The sequence below is a fragment of the Eurytemora carolleeae genome, unplaced genomic scaffold, assembly GCF_000591075.1.
Source record: "Eurytemora carolleeae unplaced genomic scaffold, Eaff_2.0 scaffold400, whole genome shotgun sequence".
NCBI lineage: Eukaryota > Metazoa > Arthropoda > Copepoda > Calanoida > Temoridae > Eurytemora > Eurytemora carolleeae.
This window is the reverse complement of record NW_019396299.1, coordinates 813-23,773: the sequence shown is the minus strand read 5'-3', so window position 1 is coordinate 23,773 and position 22,961 is coordinate 813. Positions and strand designations below refer to the sequence as shown.

The 22,961-nt window shown below is 32.4% G+C and overlaps 1 protein-coding gene across 1 annotated transcript in view; it reads right to left on the bottom strand.

Annotated features, from left to right (window-relative positions):
- Positions 1-22,564, bottom strand: part of LOC111700473 (uncharacterized) — a 38,984-nt gene extending 16,420 nt beyond the window's left edge. The window contains exons 1-2 of the mRNA XM_023471394.1: positions 22,402-22,564; positions 15,928-15,971 (exon numbers count right to left, since the gene is read on the bottom strand). Coding sequence (XP_023327162.1) covers positions 15,928-15,963 — 36 coding nt within the window. The 5' untranslated portion in view covers positions 15,964-15,971; positions 22,402-22,564. The remainder of the gene's footprint in view (positions 1-15,927; positions 15,972-22,401) is intronic.
- Positions 22,565-22,961: the final 397 nt, after the last annotated feature.

Below are 22,961 nucleotides of genomic sequence, written 5' to 3'. Positions count from 1 at the left end.
TTAGTAGGTTTACTAAGTTTACTATGATTACCTCCTATCCTCTCCTACCCTCTAGGTTTACTAGGTTTAAACTCCTATCTTCTCCTACCCTCTAGGTTTACTAGGTTTACAATGTTTAGAAGGTTTACTATAGTTTACCATCCTGCCTTCTTGTCTCATTATCAATATAAAAACTTGTGTCCGTCCCTCTCTATACAACTTCCAGACCTGGAGTGTAAAAACACCCTTCTGTTCTATTCTACACCCTGAGCTCGTCAAATTAATTCTTGTCCTACAGTTCGTTTTTTCCTTTATTCAACCTTCATATTGGTATGTATTGAGGGTATAGGTTATTATCTATCTATTTCTTTACTATAAATCTATTTAAGATCGTAAACATGAGAAAAATCAATTCGTAAAATATTGCTTAGTAAATAGAAAGTTTTATTAATATATAGCAATTAATTGAAAAAATATTCGAAGTAAAAACTACAAAATTTACTTCTATATTTTTTATTTGCATTTCTTAGCATTGCCATGACTGTTTGATTCTTTATCGTATTATGCTTAGTATTTCTTGATAAAATCCTCCAAACGGACTCTTCTAATTTTAGGGCAATGTTTTAGAATCCAAATGGTATAGGGATTACAAGTCACAACCAGTGTCAATTTTCAGAGAGGTAAACGAAAATATCTCGATCATTGTTTCTCAACTTTCATCTTTCATCTGTGTATAATTTATGGCATACTTTGAACTTTTTGTAAACTTAAACCAAGATAACATTTTGTATGATTTAAAAACCGCATCTTAAAAGACAATCATTATTAGGAAAGCTATTTATCTCATGTATCTCTATACTTTTTACTCATTTTTTTGAGAAGTTTTTGTTTAAAAACAACAAATTCATGTATCGATACATACTCGGATGTATCGATACATAATAGGTAAAGAAACTGATAACTGGTTTTCAAGTCCAACTCTAATATTCTAATTTTTATATGTTTTTAACCTGATGTTGAAGAAGATGATTAACGAATGTTGTATAATAGCCAGGGAAGGGAAGGGAGGTAATCTATGATAAAAGGGGTGTGTATAAAAACAATGATCAGATAGGAAAGTTGGATTTGAAAAAAATCTCTTATTGGAAGATACAATCGAATAAGAAAAAGAACAAAATTAAACAAAACAAAAATTGTTTTAATCAAACTTCTCCAGTTTTTTAATATTATTTTAAAAGTTATAAAACCCCTCCCAAAGCCACCCCTTTTCTTTAATCCTGTTGCGCCCCTACAATCTAGATTTGTAAATAAATAGATCGTGATTAGAGTTTAGTTTTTGTTCAAACACCAATCTAACATTGTCACCTCAGAGAAGTTTTCACAATTGAATCAAATACTTCCAATCTTTCTTTTCTATTTATAAGCTTCAGCAAGTTATATCAGTTCTACTAAATATAAATATAGACAACTATAAGGAAATAAAAAAACATTATCTGTCTACATACATTTTATATATTTATCCATTTATCTATCTATCTATCTATATATCTATCTATCTATCTATCTGTCTATCTATCTATCTGTCTATCTATCTATCTATCAACAAGGATATGGTTCTGGAATTCCCGGGTTATGTTTCTCTCTCTCTCTCGGTTCAAGCCATACACTACACTGTACAGATGATATAGACATATAGTTAGATAAAATAGATAAAAGACACACGTACAGACAGAATACAGACGGACAAAGACAGATAGACTAACTGTAGCTTAGGATACGTTTGCAATATAAAGGGATATTAGAACAAATAAAGACCGACCGACCGGTACAGTTAGCTAGAAAGACAGGATAAAGCTAAGGAGCTAAACAGTATAAAAAACAAACAAACTTTTAGATGCACAGCTACACACTAAAGACAAACAGACTAAAGACACGAACAGCTTCTGAATACAAATAGGCTAAAGATAAACAGAATAAATACAAACAGACTGATAACAAACAGACTAAAAAAATTAACAAACAGACTAAAAAAAATTAACAAACAGACCAAAGACAAACATAAGACACTACACACAAACAGACTATAAACAAACAGGCAGACAACAAAGACAAACAAAAAGACAGTTTTAACGAAAGAAAAAGAAACTGGAGAATAACCTCTTTGCGGCATCACGGAATACAAGCAAAAAAAGATGTACTTTTTAAATATTCTTCCAGAACTTATATATATATATACTTTTAAAAAAACTACTGCCATTAAAGCAGAATAGACAGGGGTCTGGGTGTTTATATTGTGAGCGCTATTTCGCCTGATAAAGTATAAAGTATTGACTGTAGTGAGTTTAACGCTAAATGCAACGGTGGCTGAATACTGAATATTCAGAGGATCTATAGTTGACAAGATAGATAGTCAATGGCGGCAACTACCGCCAGCTAGTCAGGCCGCTCTATTTGCCGCCAATCCGGGTCAAATAAGGTCACAAGAGGAGATGGTAAAGAGGAAAAGAAGGTGCGAATTGTAAAAAAATCTATGTTTAAAACAATTATTAAACAGAAATTACTAAGCTATCAATAACCAAACTTTATCTAGCGTCTTTTTGCGTTAATTGTTTAAACTGAAATATATAATTTATCAAAAGTCATTCTAGAATGATCGTAGAGTTTGTGGCACTACTGTCTACTATACTGCACACTGTATTTACAAGTCATATATTTTAGACTTTTACTTTTCTTAGTCAGGCCTTTCCTTTTCCTTAAAGTCTTATAGAGAAGTCATTGTCTTAAGCAAATATTACTCTCTACTAACGTGAAACTTACAAAAGAGATAATAATATGTCAAAAAATATATCGTACTTTAATCTACCATTGAATAGGTATAACAGATTGAAAATATGATGAATTTGATATTCAAAACGTACTGAGCTGGAAACTTTAGAATGGGATATCCTTAATCCCGATCGGTTAATTAATCTGGAGATTAATAACAAGGGGAGTACAAGCATTATTTAATCTGGAGATTAAGAAAAAGAGTTTGAATTGCACCCCGCGACCCCCAGGTTTACGTACGAGAGGAGGTAGAATGTAATTGTATATAGGGGGTGCAGGTCCGAGATTAAGCATTAATCCCGATTTCCACCATTTCACAGAAAAAGTAAACAGAAATTAATAAAGTCTGAATTTAATTTGTAGAAATTTGTTCGAAAATGAAGGCTGTCTGAATAAAAATTTAAAGAAATAAAAATACAAGATATTTTTTAAAAGTTATGAAATTTTCTCAGTTTCTCTCCTATTTATGTAAAAAGAAGCCAAAAAGTTCCCTTAGATAGATGAAGAAATCATGTTCTCAAATTTTCCAAATTTTTCCTAAATTGTGGAATGCATGCAATTGATTAGAATTGACTGACAGGAAACTAAATCTGCAAACATATTTAAACCAAGAGTTGTTATAATATTTTTTTTGAGATTTATTATTAGAGGCTTAAATGCGTTTTAAAAAACAATAATTAAAAAAACAAACGTTTTTCGTTTTTTAAAAGTTTAGAACGTGTGGTTCGTATAAAAATTTAAAATTGTAAAGGAATTGAATCTGCAACATCCACTACATTTTTAAAAATAAATTATCTCTTCGTAAATGCCTCAAATCCCACACTGCAATCTCCTACCTTCCTATCAACTCCATACCATATCCCACACTGCACCACCTGACAATCTCCTACCTTCCTATCAACTCCTTACCATATCCCACACTGCACCACCTGACAATCTCCTACCTTCCTATCAACTCCTTACCATATCCCACACTGCACCACCTGACAATCTCCTACCTTCCTATCAACTCCTTACCATATCCCACACTGCACCACCTGACAATCTCCTACCTTCCTATCAACTCCTTACCATATCCCACACTGCACCACCTGACAATCTCCTACCTTCCTATCAACTCCTTACCATATCCCACACTGCACCACCTGACAATCTCCTACCTTCCTATCAACTCCTTACCATATCCCACACTGCACCACCTGACAATCTCCTACCTTCCTATCAACTCCTTACCATATCCCACACTGCACCACCTGACAATCTCCTACCTTCCTATCAACTCCTTACCATATCCCACACTGCACCACCTGACAATCTCCTACCTTCCTATCAACTCCTTACCATATCCCACACTGCACCACCTGACAATCTCCTACCTTCCTATCAACTCCTTACCATATCCCACACTGCACCACCTGACAATCTCCTACCTTCCTATCAACTCCTTACCATATCCCACACTGCACCACCTGACAATCTCCTACCTTCCTATCAACTCCTTACCATATCGCAGAACTTAATTTGATATGCGTATATAATTATATTCATTGAAATTATCGTTAAAAAAATATAGCAAACCACTCAACCATATTTGAAAACTAAAATATGAACCCTGTATAAAAACTAAAATGTAAAACCCTGTATAAAAACTAAAATATGAAACCCTGTATAAAACTAAAATGTGAAACCCTGTATAAAAACTAAAATATGAAACCCTGTATAAAAACTAAAACATGAAACCCTATATAAAAACTAAAATATGAAACCCTGTATAAAAACTAAAATATGAAACCCTGTATAAAACTGTCGAATATCGAAGGAAGGAGCGAATGTAAGAGTGCTTAAGCTAGAATGAGTGGCAATTGAAGATAACGTGATCAGCGAGGGGAGGAAGGGCGTCAAGCCCTATCTCACACACGGGAATTAGCCCTTCTTATACATAGTTCAGAAAACAAGATTAACCCATCTCTAATCTTATGCTAGAGTTCAGAAAATTAACTTTTCCGTCCAATTACCCATCTTCGTTTTTAGTGTTCTATATACAAGATGATAACATTAAACACATCCTTCAAGGAATTGGAATTTCTATGAACCCTTACAGAGGGGCATGTCCGATTCTCAGCTGTACCCTTTTCACCTTTAAATGACTAATGATGTAAAAGATACCGTCGTTTTTCTAGCTTGAAAAGTTCTTAATTTTTCAAAATTTTATCTCGTGTTCCTGCAAAAGAAATGCATATGTCGTCACTTTTATAGAAAATCTGCAATTAAACATAGTCAATTCTTCAAAAAGAAAAAATATTTGACTGAAAATGAAAAAAAGCAAAACAAACTACAAGCTTTAGAAAGTAAGAGTCTCATTTTAGCAACAATCATCATCTGAGATTTAAATTCAACTCGGAAATCTAATTTTGTTAAAAATACGAAGTGTGCACGTTTCATTATCCGACCTTGCTTCCAGGGGATTTGTTTAAAGAAATGTCCAAACCTTGCAAATTGCAAAGTTTTCCATGATTTGCGCTTCTTTTATTCAAACTAGTGCAATTCACTGTAAAAGAAGTGTGATTAGAGTTTACAATTAACTAGAGCTAGTGAATAATCAGGTAAATACTTCAAGCATGCAGCATGCTGTAACCTTTAAGCACGAAGTATGCTGTACCCTTCTAGCATGTAGGATGCTGTATTCTTCAAGCATGCAGCATGTTGTATTCTTTACGCATATGCATGAAGCGTGTAGTATGCTGTCCTTTAAGCATGAAGCACTGTATCCTTAAAGCATGCAGAATGCATGATGTTTCCTTCAATCGTACAGTATACTCTACCCTTCCCGCATGCAGCTAAGAAGGCTATAAAGGAGTGTGAAGGAAAAAAGAGGACATATAAAGAAGTGTAAAAGGAAAGGAAAATATAAAGGGGTGTACAGGGAAAAGGGGACATAAAGAAGTGTAAAAAGAAAATGAGAATTTAAAGGAGTGTAAAAGGAAAAGGAGGTAATAAAGGAGTTTAAAAGAAAGGAAAATATGAAAGAGTGTAAAGAAAAATGAGAATATAAGAAGGAAAATATAAAGGAGTGTAAAAGGAAAGGAAAATATAAATGAGTATAATGGAAAAGGAAAACATAAAGGCGTGTAAGAGGAAAAGAAAAATATAAAGGAGTGTAAAGCAAAAAGAGGACATGTAGAGTTCTAAAGGAGAAGGAGGATATAAAGGAGTGTAAAGGAAAAGAAGAATATAGAGGAGTCTTGAAAATAGGGTAGAGAGGAGTTTAAAAGAAAAGGAGTGTAAAGGAAAAGGAGGCACCTATAAATGAGAGTGTAGAGGATGTATGGAGCTCTATGATGTCCAGTTGACACCTCTAGCATGACAAATTAATGTTGCAAGGTTCAGGTTCCTCTATGTCCCCTCTAGGTTCTGACGTACGTAAGATTATAATACTCCAGGATTAATCTTATACAGGGCCCATTCATCCATCCTCTCTGGTACAGGGTTTCATTCATGCATTCATACTAGTACAATTGGCCCATTCATCCATCCTTTCTGGTGCAGGGTTTCATTCATACATTCATCTTAGTACAGGGCTCATTCATTCATTCTTTCTGGTACAGGGTTTCATTCATGCATTCATCCCACTACAGGGCTCATTCACGCCCCACCAGCGTACATTTGAATATCCGAGCTGGGCCAAACCTTTGCAGTCCTACTTTGGACTGCACCGCTAATTTACAATTACTAAACCGGCAGAGGACTGTGCATTTATCCATCCTTTCTGGTACAGGGTTTCATTCATGCATTCATCCTAGTACAGGGCCATTCATCCAGTTATTCTGGTACAGGGTTTTATTCATGCATTCATTCTATTACAGGCTCATTCATCCATCCTTTCTGATACAGGATTTCATTCATGCATTTATTTTAGTACAGGGCCATTCATCCACTCTTTCTGGTACAGGGTTTCATGGATTAACATTAAACATATTGGCTCTTTCTTAGATTTCCTTCTTTTTATTTGTATTCTTTATTCTTGTAGATTCCTATTTCTTGACCTAGTACCCTGGATATAGATACTGCATTAGTTAGATAGGAAGTTGACTAATCGAGCATGCGGTTCATGGCCACTTCGCCTTCCCTCCCTCCAATGTGTAAACCCTTTCACAGACCCCACATATACAAAGTGCAGAGAGCAGTCTAGTAAATCTAACTGTTTATGTATATGTATTCAAGCCCCCCCCCCCCTCAATAGATGTATTTGTGTAAAGAACTGATTACATGGTTTAGTGTCCTGAAAGGATGGTTTAGTGTCCTGAAAGGATGGTTTAGTGTCCTGAAGGATGGTTTAAGGACGTTTTATCTCACATATCTCAGCATTGAGTTGGTTTTCTATTTTGCACCAGGAGAACCAGCTGAACCAAGGGAACAAGGGACAATTGAACTAATTGGTTGATTTCTCACAGCTACCATCTTTTATATTTATCTAATTATCATCCTCTGTTACTTATTACAGGGCTTCACAAAATATATAAAATATTGTGTTAGCAAACTCAGTATTTTTAAATGTTTGTAAACGTACGGTTTGAAAAATATTTTTCCGATGGAGAAAACAGACATTTTAAGTTTTCTTAATAACTATTCTCATTTTCTTTAGAAGAACAGAGCTTCAATTTTTTTGGGGTTTTCATAATTCTCATAATACTCTTGATTCTCTTGATTCTCTTGATTCTCTTGGTTCTCTTGATTCTCTTGATTCTCTTGATTTTCTTGATTCTCTTGATTCTCTTGATTCTCTTGATTCTCTAGATTCTCTTGATTCTCTTGATTCTCTTGATTCTCTTGATTCTCTTGATTCTCTTGATTCTATTGATTCTCTTGGTTCTCTTGGTTCTCTTGATTCTCTTGATTTTCTTGATTTTCTTGATTCTCTTGATTCTCTAGATTCTCTAGATTCTCTTGATTCTCTTGATTCTCTTAATTCTCTTGATTCTCTTGATTCTCTTGATTCTCTTGATTCTCTTGATTCTCTTGATTCTCTTGATTCTCTTGATTCTCTTGATTCTCTTGATTCTCTTGNAAGTCACGTGAAAAGTAGATTCTATTAATTAAATTTAGTTTTAGCGGAACAATGATTTTCAATGGATTCTATGTTATAACAAGATATTATTTCACTCTACAGTGAGGGAGGACATTTGGCAGTAGAGATGTGCATTGTAGAATATAAGTAGTGATGTGCATCGTAGAGTACAGGTAGAGATGTGCATGGTATAATATATGTAGAGATGTGAATGGTAAAATATATGTAGAGATGTGCATAGTAGAATATAAGTAGAGGTGTGCATCGTAGAATTTAAGTAGAGATGTGCATCGTAGAATAACAAGACGGATGTCGAAGCCTGACATGAGATCCATCTTTCACATAAAAAATCAATGAAATATTCTGGTCATAGGAAACTTTATGTGAATTATCAAAATTCAATGCTTTTAACTTTTAATGTTACTAAACGAAAACTGATTCACCCATTCTTGTTTGCAAATTCTGTCCAGAGAGAACTGGTTTCAATATTTACGCAGAGTATACGCAACTGCAATTAACTTTCCTTGCATTATAACCTTTCCGTTGCCTAAGCAGTAAGCTTAGGCAAGGGGGGGAGGGTGATATTAATCATAACGATTCATCCGAACGAGTTTTAGCATTTTGAATGTTCGTTTTTGTTTTTATGCATGTCAGAGTTTAGAGTTTAGCACAACACAGTAAAAGGTAAATTTATATATATGTAACATAGAGTCTTGAAATATATTAAACAACGTTCAAGATTTTTGTGTACTTTATCATTAATACTCACTTCATCGTGAATTTCATAATGAACGTGCTATAAAGTAATCATCGTGCTGTAAAGTTAAATTAGCTGTACAATATTGCACGTGTGCAATAAAATTTTGATTGGTTCCTGGATTTTCTCCAAAAAAAATTTAGGATATTTTCAAAATAATTTTTTTAAATTGAAATGAAAACAAAATTGAAATCAACTTTATTTCTTTACTTCTGCTTTGTTTCAGAGCTTATTTGATCTAGAAATAGCCATAGAATTAAGACAAGTACACAAATGTTTCAAAAAATTATCTAAAATTTTGGCACGACATGCTATAACACTTTTGGACTTGGTTCTTTACTTTTAAGAAGCATACAAAAATCTTAATTAACTATTTATAACACTATTATTTTGGTTCGCAGTGTCGTTAAGCTCGGGACAAAATTAAATCTAAAAAGGTTTGAACCTTCTCAATAAAGAGAAAATTTCTGTCCAAAAACTTTATAACACTGCGAACCATAATAATAGTGTTATAAATAGTTAATTAAGATTTTTGTGTACTTCTTAAAAGTAAAACCCCCCCCCCATATATTTTCGAGCCGGAGCAGGAGGAAGGGGGGGGGGAGAATTAAAATTGTTTAGATTTAAATGCTAAGATTTGAATAGTTCCTAGAACGTGTTAAATGTATAAAATGTCTGCCTGTACAACTATAAAAGTTAAATAACGAGTGAAAATGCAAGATCGTTACTTGAACAAAATGCAGTTGAAGGAATGTTTAGATTTCAAGGGACTGTATGCCAAAATCAAAAAGATCTATAAAACCTAAATACCAATCAATGTACTAGTAAAATAAAGTAGCACTAATAAGATATGGCAACTGATGATAAAGATAAAAGATTTTGAAACTGCTAAAGGATATAAAGAGTGGAAAGAGAAAAAGAGAGAGAGAGTGAGGAAATTCCTCCCAGGGGTCCGTTCCAAGTCCATGCTTGATTGTTTCATGGAATCATGCCCTCCCCCCTCCTCCCTCCTCCCTCTTCATTATACTAATACCACCAACCATACACCCTCCTTCTTTATACTGATACACCCCTCCCCCGTCTCTCTTCATTTTACAAATCCCCCCCCCCCTTCTTCATTATCCTTAATCTAATGATCTAATGATCTAATGATCAAATGATCTAATAATCTAAAGATCATATGATCTAGTAATCTAATGATCTAATGATCTAATAATCTAATAATCTAATAATCTAATGATCCAATGATCTTATAATCTACTTATCTAATGATCTAGTAATCTAATGATCTAATGATCTAATGATCAAATGGTCTAATGATCTAATAATCTAATAGTCTAATGATCCAATGATCTTATAATCTAATGATCTAATGATCTAATTATCTAATGATCTAATGATCTAATGATCCAATGATCTAATAATCTAATAATCTAATGATCCAATGATCTTATGATCTAAAGATCTAATGATCTAAAGATCTAGTGATCTAATAATCTAATGATATAATTATCTAAATATTAAAATATTAAATGATTTAATGATTTAATAATCTAATGTTTTAATGATCTGATGATCATATTATCTGACGATCTAACTATCTTTTGATTTATTGACCGATCGATGACGATCTAATAATTTAATGATCTAATGATCTAATAATCTAATGATCTTATGATCTGAAGATCTAGTGATCTAATGATCTAATGATCTAATGATCTAATAATCTAATGATCTAATGATCTAATGATTTAACAATTCAATGACCTAATTTGTTAACGATAAATAATAAAACGCTCTGATGAAGTAATGATCTTATGATCTAATGATCTAATGATCTAATGATCTAATGATCTAACGACCTAATGATCTAATGATATCATGATTCAATATTGTAAAGATTTATTGATCTAATTTGTTAACGATTAATGATATAACGCTCTAATGAACTAATGATCTAATAATCCAATGATCCCAATGATCTACCGATCTAATAATATTTTGATCTCATATTTCCTATAATCAAATGATCCAACGATCTAATTCATGATCATGCTCTATCTTTATATTATCAATGAAGGAGGAAAAGCCGGAGAACGACGAAAGCATGAGGGTAAGGTGTTGTTGTAGTTAGGAGTATATGGACAGGTAAGTTTACGAACTGCATTACTTGCATTTTCAATCCATACTCATGTGTACTACAATACTACGCTCAGGGAATATTTATCTCTTACATTTCTCCATTTCTTAATCTTTTTTCTTTTAGTTCATTTGGATGTATCATATTCTGTCTTTTACGCGAGTTATTCTTTCTTATAATTTTTTTTTTCTATAATTATAATTTTTCTTATCATTATATTCTTTTTTGTATTTAAATTTTTTCTTATAATAACATTCTTTCTAATAATAACATTCTTTCGAATAATTACATTCTTTCGAATCACATTCTTTCTTAAAAAAACATTTTTTCTGATTTAAATAGTATTATTTCTTATAATAACATTCTTCCTTATATTTACATTCTTTCTTATAATTACATTCTTTCCTATAATTACATTCTTTCTTAAAATTACATTCTTTCTTAAAAATTTCATTCCTTCTTACAATTACATTATTTACACCCTTTCTTATATTTGCATTCTTTCTTATAATTACATTCTTTCTTAAAATTATATTCTTTCTTATAATAATTAAATTCTTTCTTATAAATACATTCTTTCTAATAAATATATTCCTTCTTATAATAACATTCTTCCTTATATTTACATTCTTTCTTATAATTGCATTCTTTCTTATAATAACATTATTTCTTATAATTATATTCTTTCTTATAATTACATTCTTTCTTATAATTACATTCTTTCTTATAATTACATTCTTTCTCATAATTACATTCTTTCTTATAATTACATTCTTTCTTATAATTACATTCTTTTTATAATTACGTTATTTCTGATAATTTCATTCTTTCTTATTTAAATTATATTCTTTCTTATAATTATACCTTTTTTATAATTATATTCTTTCTTATGACCTCAACACAGTTCTTGGCAGAACTGCAAATTGCAAATGATTGTTCTGTAAATCCTTCGGATCTTAGTAAAATGATAGTTAAGAAACAAATGAAATATTTTGATGTCCCATTGGAACATGAATGGAAAGTTCCAGTTTTACAAGAACTTTAAATACACAAGAATGAATAATTTATATGTTGAAGGATTCGATGATTGCGTAATAACTGAAATGATAAATATGTTATGTAGTGAGTAAAAATCAATGTTTTCTATTTGTGCATATTTTTTTTGCATATTTTTTCTCTTTTCTTTTGGAAACCTGTATTTTCAAAAAAATTTATTTAAACAAATTTAAACTACACCATTTATATATGTATTTATATCTTTGTGTGTGAATAAATCTTAATATTATATTATTATATCATTCTTTCTTTTCACGATCTGCATATGATGTGGTATACGTCTGAATTCCCCCTCTCAAGTCATAAATGCCATAGATGTTAGGAATTAAATTTCGTACAGTCGTCTTTAGAGTCGCTTCCAATGTGGTTAACCTTGTATAACTGGGTTGGGTTTGTATTGTGTACACTAGTAATGTTATGTAAACAAACAGTGTAAACATACTAACTATTCAGTTTTTTAAATATTCTGAAATCTACCAAAAATTTTTTTTAATTTTTGTTGTTCTTCGAGATAGTTTATGATAAATTCAACACCCCTTTATCATACTATGTTTAGAAAACTATTTCCATTAAAACCTCTTTTTGAGAGATTCCTGCCAACTGCCTGCAAATCTGTGTCTGCTCCCTTCCTACCTTCCTGCTAACAAACATGCCCCCCTAGCTGCCTTCTTATTTGTCTGCCTACTATTTCAACTGTCTGCTTCTCTATCTGCAGCCTGCTTGCTTGCCGTCCTATCTGTTTGATTATTCTGCCTGTTTACCCTCCTGCCTGTCTTTTTGCCATCATACCTGTTCTCTGTCCAACCTTCCTGTCTACTATAATCTGGTGTTAGGTACTTTCCCAAAGACATTTTACCAAATGGCTACTCCCCAAGGGTATTTTCCATTGGCAACTTCTCAAAGGTTAGATTAGGCCTTCTGAGGCGCCGCAGGCTGCAATGGGGGCCAAGTGCTGCGGCTAGGATGGAACAAGGGGCCGAGTGATGAGGCTACGACAGACTTGAGAAGTTGCCACATGGGAAAGTACCTGCAATCTATATTCTGTGTACTTGGCTACTCTGTCTTCCTGCTTCTCTGTCTTCCTGCTTCTCTGTCTGTCTGCTACTCTGCCTACCTGCATGTCTGCCTTCTTACTTGCTTGCTTGCACTGCCTTTCTGTCTGTTTGTCTGTCTGCCTACCACTTTGCCTCCTGTAGTTTAAAGTTCTTAAATTGAAAATAATCTTTCAAGGAACAAGTTTACGAACTGCATTACTTGCATTTTCAATCTGTCCCTGTAGTTTTCCAAGTAACAATATTAATTTCAAACTATTTATGATTGTGCAAGTCAAGTTTTTACACTCACTGATAAAAATTTATGACAAAAATATTGCTTAATAAATATTTACCAGGAGATTTGGGTAGGTAGGGGAGGGGTATAAGGAGTGAGTGAATGAGGAGGGCTGGAGGGTTGTAAGGATGAAGGAGGAGGGTTTCAAGAGGAAGAATGAGGAGGGTTTAAGGAGAAATGAGGAGAGTGGACGGTTTCAAGGAAAAATGAGGAGGGTTTAAGGAGGAATGATGAGGGTGGAGGGATTCAAGGAAAGAGGGGTAGGGGTTTAATGAGGGAGGAGGAGGGTTTCGAGAGGGAGGATGATAGAAAGAAGATTGAGGTTTTAAAGAGAAAGGTGAGGGTTTAAGGAGGGAGGAGGAGGTGTGGAGGGGTTCCAGGAGGGAGAAGGAGGGGGAAGGTGTAGGGGGACAAGGAGAAATGAGGGGATCTATGTGAATGTAAAGGGTAAGGGGAATGAAGCAGGAAACTATAAAAGCAATTCTTCTTATAAATGCATTACAAGAGGAAAGGGGAACTCTACTGCAGAAAATGGTTAATTTAAGGCCATTGATCTCATATGCTATTTTTTTAACTGTATAGTGTATCCATGCAAAGGATAAGTCTTGCTTAATGCTCATACTTTTATTTATTATAATATTATTGTTTCTTTATAAAAAATCGATTGTGATTTTATTGACGCTTACAAAATCAATAATTTTTAAAGCATAGCAATTTTTTTCCAACCCTCCTAAAATAGTATAAGAGCGGAGGAAGGGAAGGCAACCTCTCCCAGCCTCATTTTACCTATTTGAAGCACGTTGCGCGTCCCCATAGGGTTTTCGATCTTCCACTAAATAGTCTTCCGGAAATGTTCTTCCATTAAATAATCGTCAATTTAAATATATTAAAACAAAATTTTCAGTTCTTGCTCTGTGATGGCGTCAGAAATGGCTAGAATTATATTTTCCCCTAATAAAGCAAAAGATTGATGTCCAAGAATAAAGAGAAAATGGCTTTTATTAAAGATGTTTTTTTTTCAACAAATCGTGGAATGGCTAAGGCTTTTTTCGGAATAGCTATTACTAAAATGTAGACAAATAAAAAATATTCTTCATAAAATGTAGATTCTAAAAAATATCCCGCATTGTAACACTTTCTTTCTAGTTATTGAGATATTTAAAGAAAACTCTGTTATAACCGTATGATTATAAGACCATATAAGGCCATTTTTAACAAGCGCTTCAGATTTGAAATACATATAGATAGAAGTATAATTATATTTTATTTAATTCCAGCCTAGCGCAAAAGCCCTGTAATTGTTGTTTAATGAAGCACTTTCAGGTAAACTTAATACAAATACTACGTTTTTCGTCTGCAAACGGAAGGATCCCTAATCCCTATATTGCTGCCGAACATCGAGGTTCGAAAGCAATATGGGGATTCAATGCAATGCCGCAAATCAAATTGAAACCGTTACGCGATATCAAACAAAATCTAAAATGGAAAACATATTAAAATAATGTTAAGGATACAATTGACGAAATAGTGTGTTTAAATAATAAAATTATTATCGTTTTAAGTAGAAATTCACGATTATAAATGAGAGAACAATTTAGGTAGGATCGGAAGCCCTAAAATGAGGTAAAGAATCGTGTGGGGGAGTCAGTTTGCCTTCACTACCTCAAGCGTGCTTAACTATCTTTTACATATAGTCGTTTTTATAATTTGCAATTGTTTTAGTTTATATTGAAAATATTTGAAGAAAAAAAACACGTTTTTAAACTAAGCGGGGATATATTTCTCATTATTTTATTACAGCTTAAAAAGGCATCTTCTACATATTTGTTTTTATTAAAATTATCATCATTACTTAATCGAGCCGAATATGTGAGAGGTTTCGTGAATTTATAGGATATAAGATAAGATAAGATAAGATAACGTTTATTGCTAAAATAAATGTATCTGTATACAGATAGAGTTTACAATCACAAAATTGATGATTATATTAACAGTACAAGTATAAAGCAATTAGGTGGAAAATAGCTCTTGGCTGTTTTGATTATTTTTTCCACCTAATGTTATAATTTATAATGTTATAATATAATTTACTATTATTATTAATTTAAAGTTCATCTAGAATAGAATAGTTCAAAACTGCAAGATATGAAAGCAAAATGAGTGAATTATTCACTTTTTGTTGAAAATGGATTTGTCCCTAAGCAATATTTTTTTGCAAGACGACATTTAGAAACATATCTATAATCAGCATTCGGGCATGGATCCATGCATATACTATGCATCTGGGGCCTGAGATTGAAGATGCTTACGAATCTTTTTCTGGTGGGGGATAGTTAAATATATTTGTTATCCCCCCCCCCCCTAGCAAAACAGTAGTCCTCCTGGAATTTTATTAAAATTATCAGACCGAGGGTTGGATGGGAGAATGAGTGCTCCTTTAAAAAAATTTTCTGGAAGAAAAAATGATTCGTAATCCTAAGTTAGGTGAAGGTATTTTGACTTAATTTTTTAATTAAAAAAAATAAAATTGAAGAAGCTAGATGGTGCCCCTTCTCACTAGTCCAGGGGGGCCTCCCCCCCTTAAGCTAACATTGGCTGAAATACAATACTTGTTTAATTTCTGTAGTTTTACTTGTGAAAAAACTTTTGAGACAATCTCTTGGTTTCAACGTTTCTAGTTTTCAACACTAGAGGATTAGTTCTGGCGTGGGAAATATTGTGTTTCACCCTGTAACAAGAACTTGGTTTCTATTGTATGAGTTTATTTAATCCAACCTGTATAGCCCTGTCATGATGAACTGTTCTCAGCATCACGATCCCTGAAAGTATTAAAAAATTACTAAAAAATTTTGATCCTTTTTTGGGGATATTTTTCGTTTTTTCATGTCATCATCAGAATTAATCAGTCTAAATATTAATACTACTTTTTGACAGCATATTTCGATCCATCCACGACTTTTCTAAAATTATTTAACTTTGGAAAAATCGTTTTTATAATCTTTGTTTTGGTTTTAATTTATATTCGTTATTTTCACAGGGTTACCTAAAAAGGTGATTGTTTTATAATTTGCCTGAATGTATCACATGAATTAAAAAAACGCTGCCTGAATATTTTTCAATAAGGGGATCTTACTGAATGAATCATAAAATTAAAAAAAGAAACACTGCCTGAATATCATAAGAATTAAAGGAAACCATGCCTGAATATTTCTCAATGAGGAAACCCTGCCTAAATTAATTACAAGAATTAAAGGAATCCCTCCCTAAATATCTCACAAGAATTAAAGGAAACCCTGCTTGAACATCTCATAAGAATGAATGGAAACCATGCTTGAATGAATCCTAAGAGTTAAAGGAAACCCTGTCTGAATATCTCATAAGAATTAAAGGAAACCCTGCCTCAATATCTCATAATAATTATTGGAAACCCTGCCAAAATATCTCATATGAATAAATGGAAACCTTGCCTGAATATCTCATAAGTATCAAAGGAAACCCTGCTTGGATAAATTCTAAGAAATATAGGATACCCTGCATGTCTGAATAAACTCATAGAATGAAAGAAAACCTTACAAAAAAACCCGAAGAATTAAAGGAACCCAAGCCTGGAAAAATCCTGAAAATTAAAGGAAACCTGGTCTGAATACATACTAAGAAGTGAAGGAAACCCTGCTTGAATAAATCTTATGAATTAAAGGAAACCCTGCTTGAATAAACTACTTGTAGGATGACTATGCCTATTTTTAATGGCCCCACCCACGTCCCACATACCCGTTGTACTGGCTGCTAGACGAGAACGTACACAAACAAACCCTCACAAACCCTCACATTGTGATCATTAAATAAAAATTGTCAAATTCAAAATTCAAGTGCAAATATATGGAAATTTTATTTTTGAAATATTTTAAAATTGCATCTATAAAATAATAATCTCTGTTTATCTTTTTTTCCGTTTGTTTGTATGTCCGATCATAACGCATGAACTTCTTTCCTGATTTTCCTCAAAATTTGATTCGGGAAATCGCTTTTAAGTTGAGTAAACACACATGTTTTTTTTGGCGGATTTTGAAATAGATATAGAGATCAAAATATGAAGGAAAAAACGTCGATACAGAAAAGATTTACTTAATTCTAGTTATTTTTACGGTATGACCTATCACAGCATTATATCTTAAAAATGTTGCCGTGCCGAACTTTTTAAAATTATAGTTTGGTTTAGTAGAGGAGGTTGTGTGATGTTTTATTCGTAAACTATTCTGTTGCTATTAGAGTAGTACGCCATGTCATACAGGCCACAACCCATGACTTTGTTCTATGACAATAAAATTCTTTAAATTTACATGATTTAAAAAAAATCTCGGGGGCTTTTCCGACCTTGAAGGAAAGTGAGATTTCGCTGTACGCGGGCCTTTTTTAACGTGATTCTCAAAATTATCTGAGACAGATAGATTTTATATAATCACTCCAACATCTTATACATTCAGACTGGAATCAAGGTCAAGGGTAAAAACTGTTTTATAATTATAATAGCTTATAATTTTGAAAATTTAAAATAACATTTATATTTTTGTCTAAAAAATTATATAAATTATTTATATTAAAAGGACTGTATGTAATGAATTATGTAATCATGCTAGTAATATCTTATTTATCTATGTTCGTTTATCTATCTTATCATGTTTCATGTTGACCCTTACTGGCCATTACGGTCAGTTTAATTTCAACTGTATATAAAATAAATTAGTTCAATACGATTTGTCGATTAACACGGACGTGTACAGAGCCTTGAGTTTTGGCTAAAGATAGAGAGCCCAGAGTTTTGGTTAGAGATAGAGTCAGTGAGGTTCTAATTAGACTTTGAGTAGAGTTATCGTTGCAGTATCTCGCATCTAGATTTCTTACATGTAATCGGAAATTTAGTTTTTATAATTTGAAAAGTGTTAAATGAATCCATGAGCATATAAAGTTTTAAAGGGTAAAATTTGTGATTTGGGATCAGACATATTGCATGAAATACGATCACTTAGAATTACGTCTGCAGTTCCTTTAATATATTTTATATATCCGTAGACTAGAGAGGATATTTGAAAATATGCAAATTTGCAGCAATGGTGCCTGTTTTAATCTCATCCTATAGTCTTGGTCTTATCCTAGATTTGAGGAAATTAATGTATAATTCATTTAAATTGTGTTAAATTAATTCAAATATAAAATCTTAACTGTCAACCCTGTTCTCTGCTTTACATAAAGATATCGTATAACAAGGGTGAATATAAAAGTATAAGTAGCAATTATTAAAAAAACACGATTTTTTTGATGAATTTATTTTGATAAAACACACTAAACTTTATGAAACTATTTGGTTGTGAATATTTAAATTTGAAAAAAATTATTCTGGCTGCAGTCATAAAAATGTTAGGCGCATTCGGTTCAGCCGTATCATTAGTTAGTTTGATACAAACAAGCCAATATGTAAGAAAAGAGACAACAATACGTTCAGAACAATAAATCTTAAGAAGACGACATTCAAGCAATTTCAGTTTAATTGTCAATTGTCAATTGTCCAATAGTTTTAGCAGTAGCATAGAAATGAAGTTATTAAGTGAACTGTGTCCGAATTTAATGAATTTAAGCCACGTCTTAAATCCCGCCAAAACCGGTTTCAATTGAGCGGCGGCTTAAATCTTGAACAATTTAATACAATTTTAAGTGGAACCAACCATATTTGAGCCGCAGCTTAACTTTAAACCGCGGCTCAAATTCTTTAAATCCGGCCTCTGGGTCCGTCTATATATTGCTCAGTTGAATCGGATTAATCAAAATAATAATTTGAGTCTAAAATGCGTCTTTTCACAGTTTGATGGGTATCACTGTATATAAATTGGATAAGATTAGACTTCTAATATGTTAGAATCGTGGCGGAGGTAGCTCAAATAAATTCCTTTCTTTTTAATCTTTGAAATAATAACAGAGAGTAGTCCATTAAAACATCAATGCATACATCAGATGCATATACCACTTTCTTTTTTTGATCTCTCATATTAGAAATTCAGCAAAAAAAATAGCCCAACAAAAAATTTTACCGTGGAGGGGTGCAACAATTAAGATAACATATTTCAAATGTGAAAATAACTGCCGGTATGTTGTATTCTTTACTTCTTTTCCAGAAACAAGCCATAAATAGCATTTCAATGTGTGTATTAACTGTTGATTCGATCAATTTTTGGCTTTCATTTTGTATTTTTTATGGTAAATAATTATTGGCTAGTAAAAATGTAAAAATACGCTTCTATTCATAAATCATTACAAACTGTTTTTATGCATATTTTTAAAAACTCCAAAAACAATGAACAATAAACATATTTGTAGAAACACAAGGAATTTGAAATGCATTAAAATTGCAGAAAAGTGCAGTCTATGGATGTGGCCCGGCAAAATCCATTATAGGTTTATATCATTACTCATATTTGTCATTCTTGTCTAGGACTGCAGGGGGTCCACCCCCCTACCCCCCCCCACACACACCTACCCGCTAACCAGGGGTATTCATAGTTTTCCTACATATTTTACAATCTCATCTTGCCGTGAATGACTCGCCATTTTTCCAATCGTTTTTTTTTGTGAATTTTTTTCCAAAACGAATTTTGCGGATTTAAAAACCTGGACTTGATGTTGTTGGGGGGGGGGGGGCGTCTAGACTGAATTATCAACATATATTGTGTATTATAGGCTGTAGCCTAGTATAGTATACTGCCAAATATGAAAAGTTCTTCAAGTTAATGGTTTCTAGAAGGTTAGCCTAGGTTGCAACCAATGCAAAAGAATGCAACAATTCCAAAAATAAACATAAAAACATCCTGGAAGCCATAAAACAGCACAAAACTTCAGCGCATGCATTTCAAATAAAATCTGTTTTTAGAATTGGCTTTCATGCTTTACCTAAACCTTGCTTGTCATCTACCTATCTTTACAAGTTTTTAATATCTCAGCAAGCTATTCTATTCGAACCTGTTTGGATACGTCAAACATTTCATAATTTTTGTTTTTCACAACTTTTTAATGCTTAATCTGGAAAAACTCTTTACTCTATGTAGTCTGAGTAAACAATTTGAGTTCCAACATTTGTTGCCGTCCTTTCACAGAAAACTATTTATTTTGCTTTATTTTACAAAAAAAAAACTATAGTTTCTTACTTCAATGTATTTAAATTTACAAATGAGTCCCTATCCGACCTGTGCTAATTTGTACTGTATGCGGGAAAACCAGGCAAATAGATAGATACATATAGAGATAGATAGATAGATAAATATAGAGAAAGATAGATAGATAAATATAGAGAAAGATAGATAGATACATATAGAGAAAGATAGAAAGATACATATAGAGAAAGATAGATAGATAAATATAGAGAAAGATAGATAAATAAATAGCTAAGGGGGATATTGAGATACATACTACAGAGAATACAGAGAATACAGATTTATATCAAGGATATATATGGGTAAAGAGATAAAGGAATGGAGATATAGTTCATAAATATGTATACTTTTTACGTACACATTTAACACAAGGATAAAGAGATACAATTATACAAATCTAGATTGATACAGACGTACTTTTTAGATACTGAGATATAAAGATAAGAAGATGTGAGTTACAGAGATACAGATAAAGTTACAGAAATGCAGAGATACAAAAAGATTTATAGATAGAGAGATTCAGAGACACTGCAGATAAAAGAAGATTCAAAGACACGGAAATAAATAGAAAGATAGATACGGAGATACAGAGGTAAAAAGATACAGTGCATGATTAAGAGAATAGAGATACAAAAATACAGAAATTTAGAAATCCAAAGACAAATATATAGAGAGAGGAATGATTTAAACCTAAACAATATCCTTCCAATCTTAAAGAGACTGTAGACGTAAACCTCTTTTAAAAGATTAAAAGAGTGGCAATCCCGATTCCAAACAGTACCTTTAAACTTTAATTTGATAAAAATGTGGAGTCGTTGATTCTGACAGTCTTTGTTTCTGTGGCAGGATATCCAATCTCTCGTCACTCTTATAGAGAAACCACAATTAAGAATAACTAATCTTCAAAGAGAAATCAAGAATATCTCATTCAGTCTTGATCAAACTGGTACTGTTGCAAATATGCCACTCAAAGAAAGGTAGGCCATTTAAAATAACGTTTACAGTCCCTTAAACCCCCTCCTCTTTAATCCCCCTCCTCTTTAATCCCCCTCCCTTCCCCCATATATCTCTGATAAGATCGAATTCAAAGAACTCCGTTAGAACCCCCCTGGGGAATTCAGTTCTACTCATATATCCAATCATTTCTTATTGGTCCTGCCCCTATCAGAAGGGACTGTTTCCTTTTTAGACTTAACAAAATAACTTGTCCATATTTTTATGGTTATAACGTCCAATAAAAAAGATAAAAAACTTTATTTTATAAATTGTACGTTTGTTTAAGCTTTCGTAGGAATTAAGTATTTGCCACAGCTTTGAATTCTGTTAGATTCGAAAATTTGAGTTTGTGTCAAAGACTCAATTCTTTTATTGTTAACTTTGCTTTAAAGGAACTGAGTTTCAGCCACAAACTCAAATGTTCATATCCCTATATCTTTGTGACCGGATGGTGTTAATCTTTGATATTTCAAAGTTTATAGTTTGAAATATCAAAGGTCTAGTTTTTTAGTTTTTTTTTCTATAAAAAGGAAAAAATTAAAACTGATATCAACACTGTTTATTTTACAATACAGTAGATATATAGATAGATAGATGTGTAGATATATGTAACTGAAATGTTTTAAAAATATTTTAGCTTTTCACAGTATACATGTTCCTTCTGGAAAACGTGAAAAAAGAAAAAATCTTATAGCAATTCTTGGGGTTTAAAATTGTAATTTAATGAAGAAAATTATATCCCTCTAAGCATTGATATTATTTTTAATGATATTATATCCCGGACCTTATGAAAGGAACCTTGATGGAAAGCTAAAGGAATTATCTTTTGTTAAGTTTGTTTGGCAAAAACGCGCGGATTGCTAAATTAAGGTGCGCTCTGTAGGATCTGTAGTGCGCCCAAGCGGACATTTTTATACAATCTTTATACATTTTAACCCTTTCTTTAGCATTGATTCAATGCCGCAGGTAAAAAGAGGGGGGGGGGGGGTGAATTAGGAATTTTAAATTAACCCATTTCTAAAGATAGATTGATATTATATTATAAAGATCATACCCTGAGGTGTAGGCTGCTTCTCATCTCAATCCTCGACTCTTATTGGTCCGTTGTTTGTCACGTGATCAGAATCCCGGCTTCTTATTGGTTAACACTTCTCACTGTTAGATTGATTGGCATGTGAAGACAGTAGTGTGAATGGATTAAAAGTATGGTTCCTGAAATATTTTAATTGTTTTAAAGAATGCTTTTAATAAAGATCTTATCTACAAAGTATTGTAAAAAAGACAAAAAAAGACATTGTAGACAGATTCGAGGGGGGGGGAGGAGATTTTCTAGAGAAAGTACGTTTGTAAACCTGAAAACAAAGATAAAAAGCGACATCAAAAGAATAACAAACCTAAATTCATTTCAAATGATAAATAATATTTGAAAAGAAAATGAATTAATTGAAATGGTTTGATGTAAATTTTAAATTGTTTATTGTAAATTTAAAATTGTGAATTGTAAATTTAAAATTGTTTACTGTAAATTTTAATTGTAGACTGTAAATCGTAAATTGTAAATGGAATAAGTATTGTTTGTCAAAAATAATTAGGGTTAACGAATTCAATTATTCA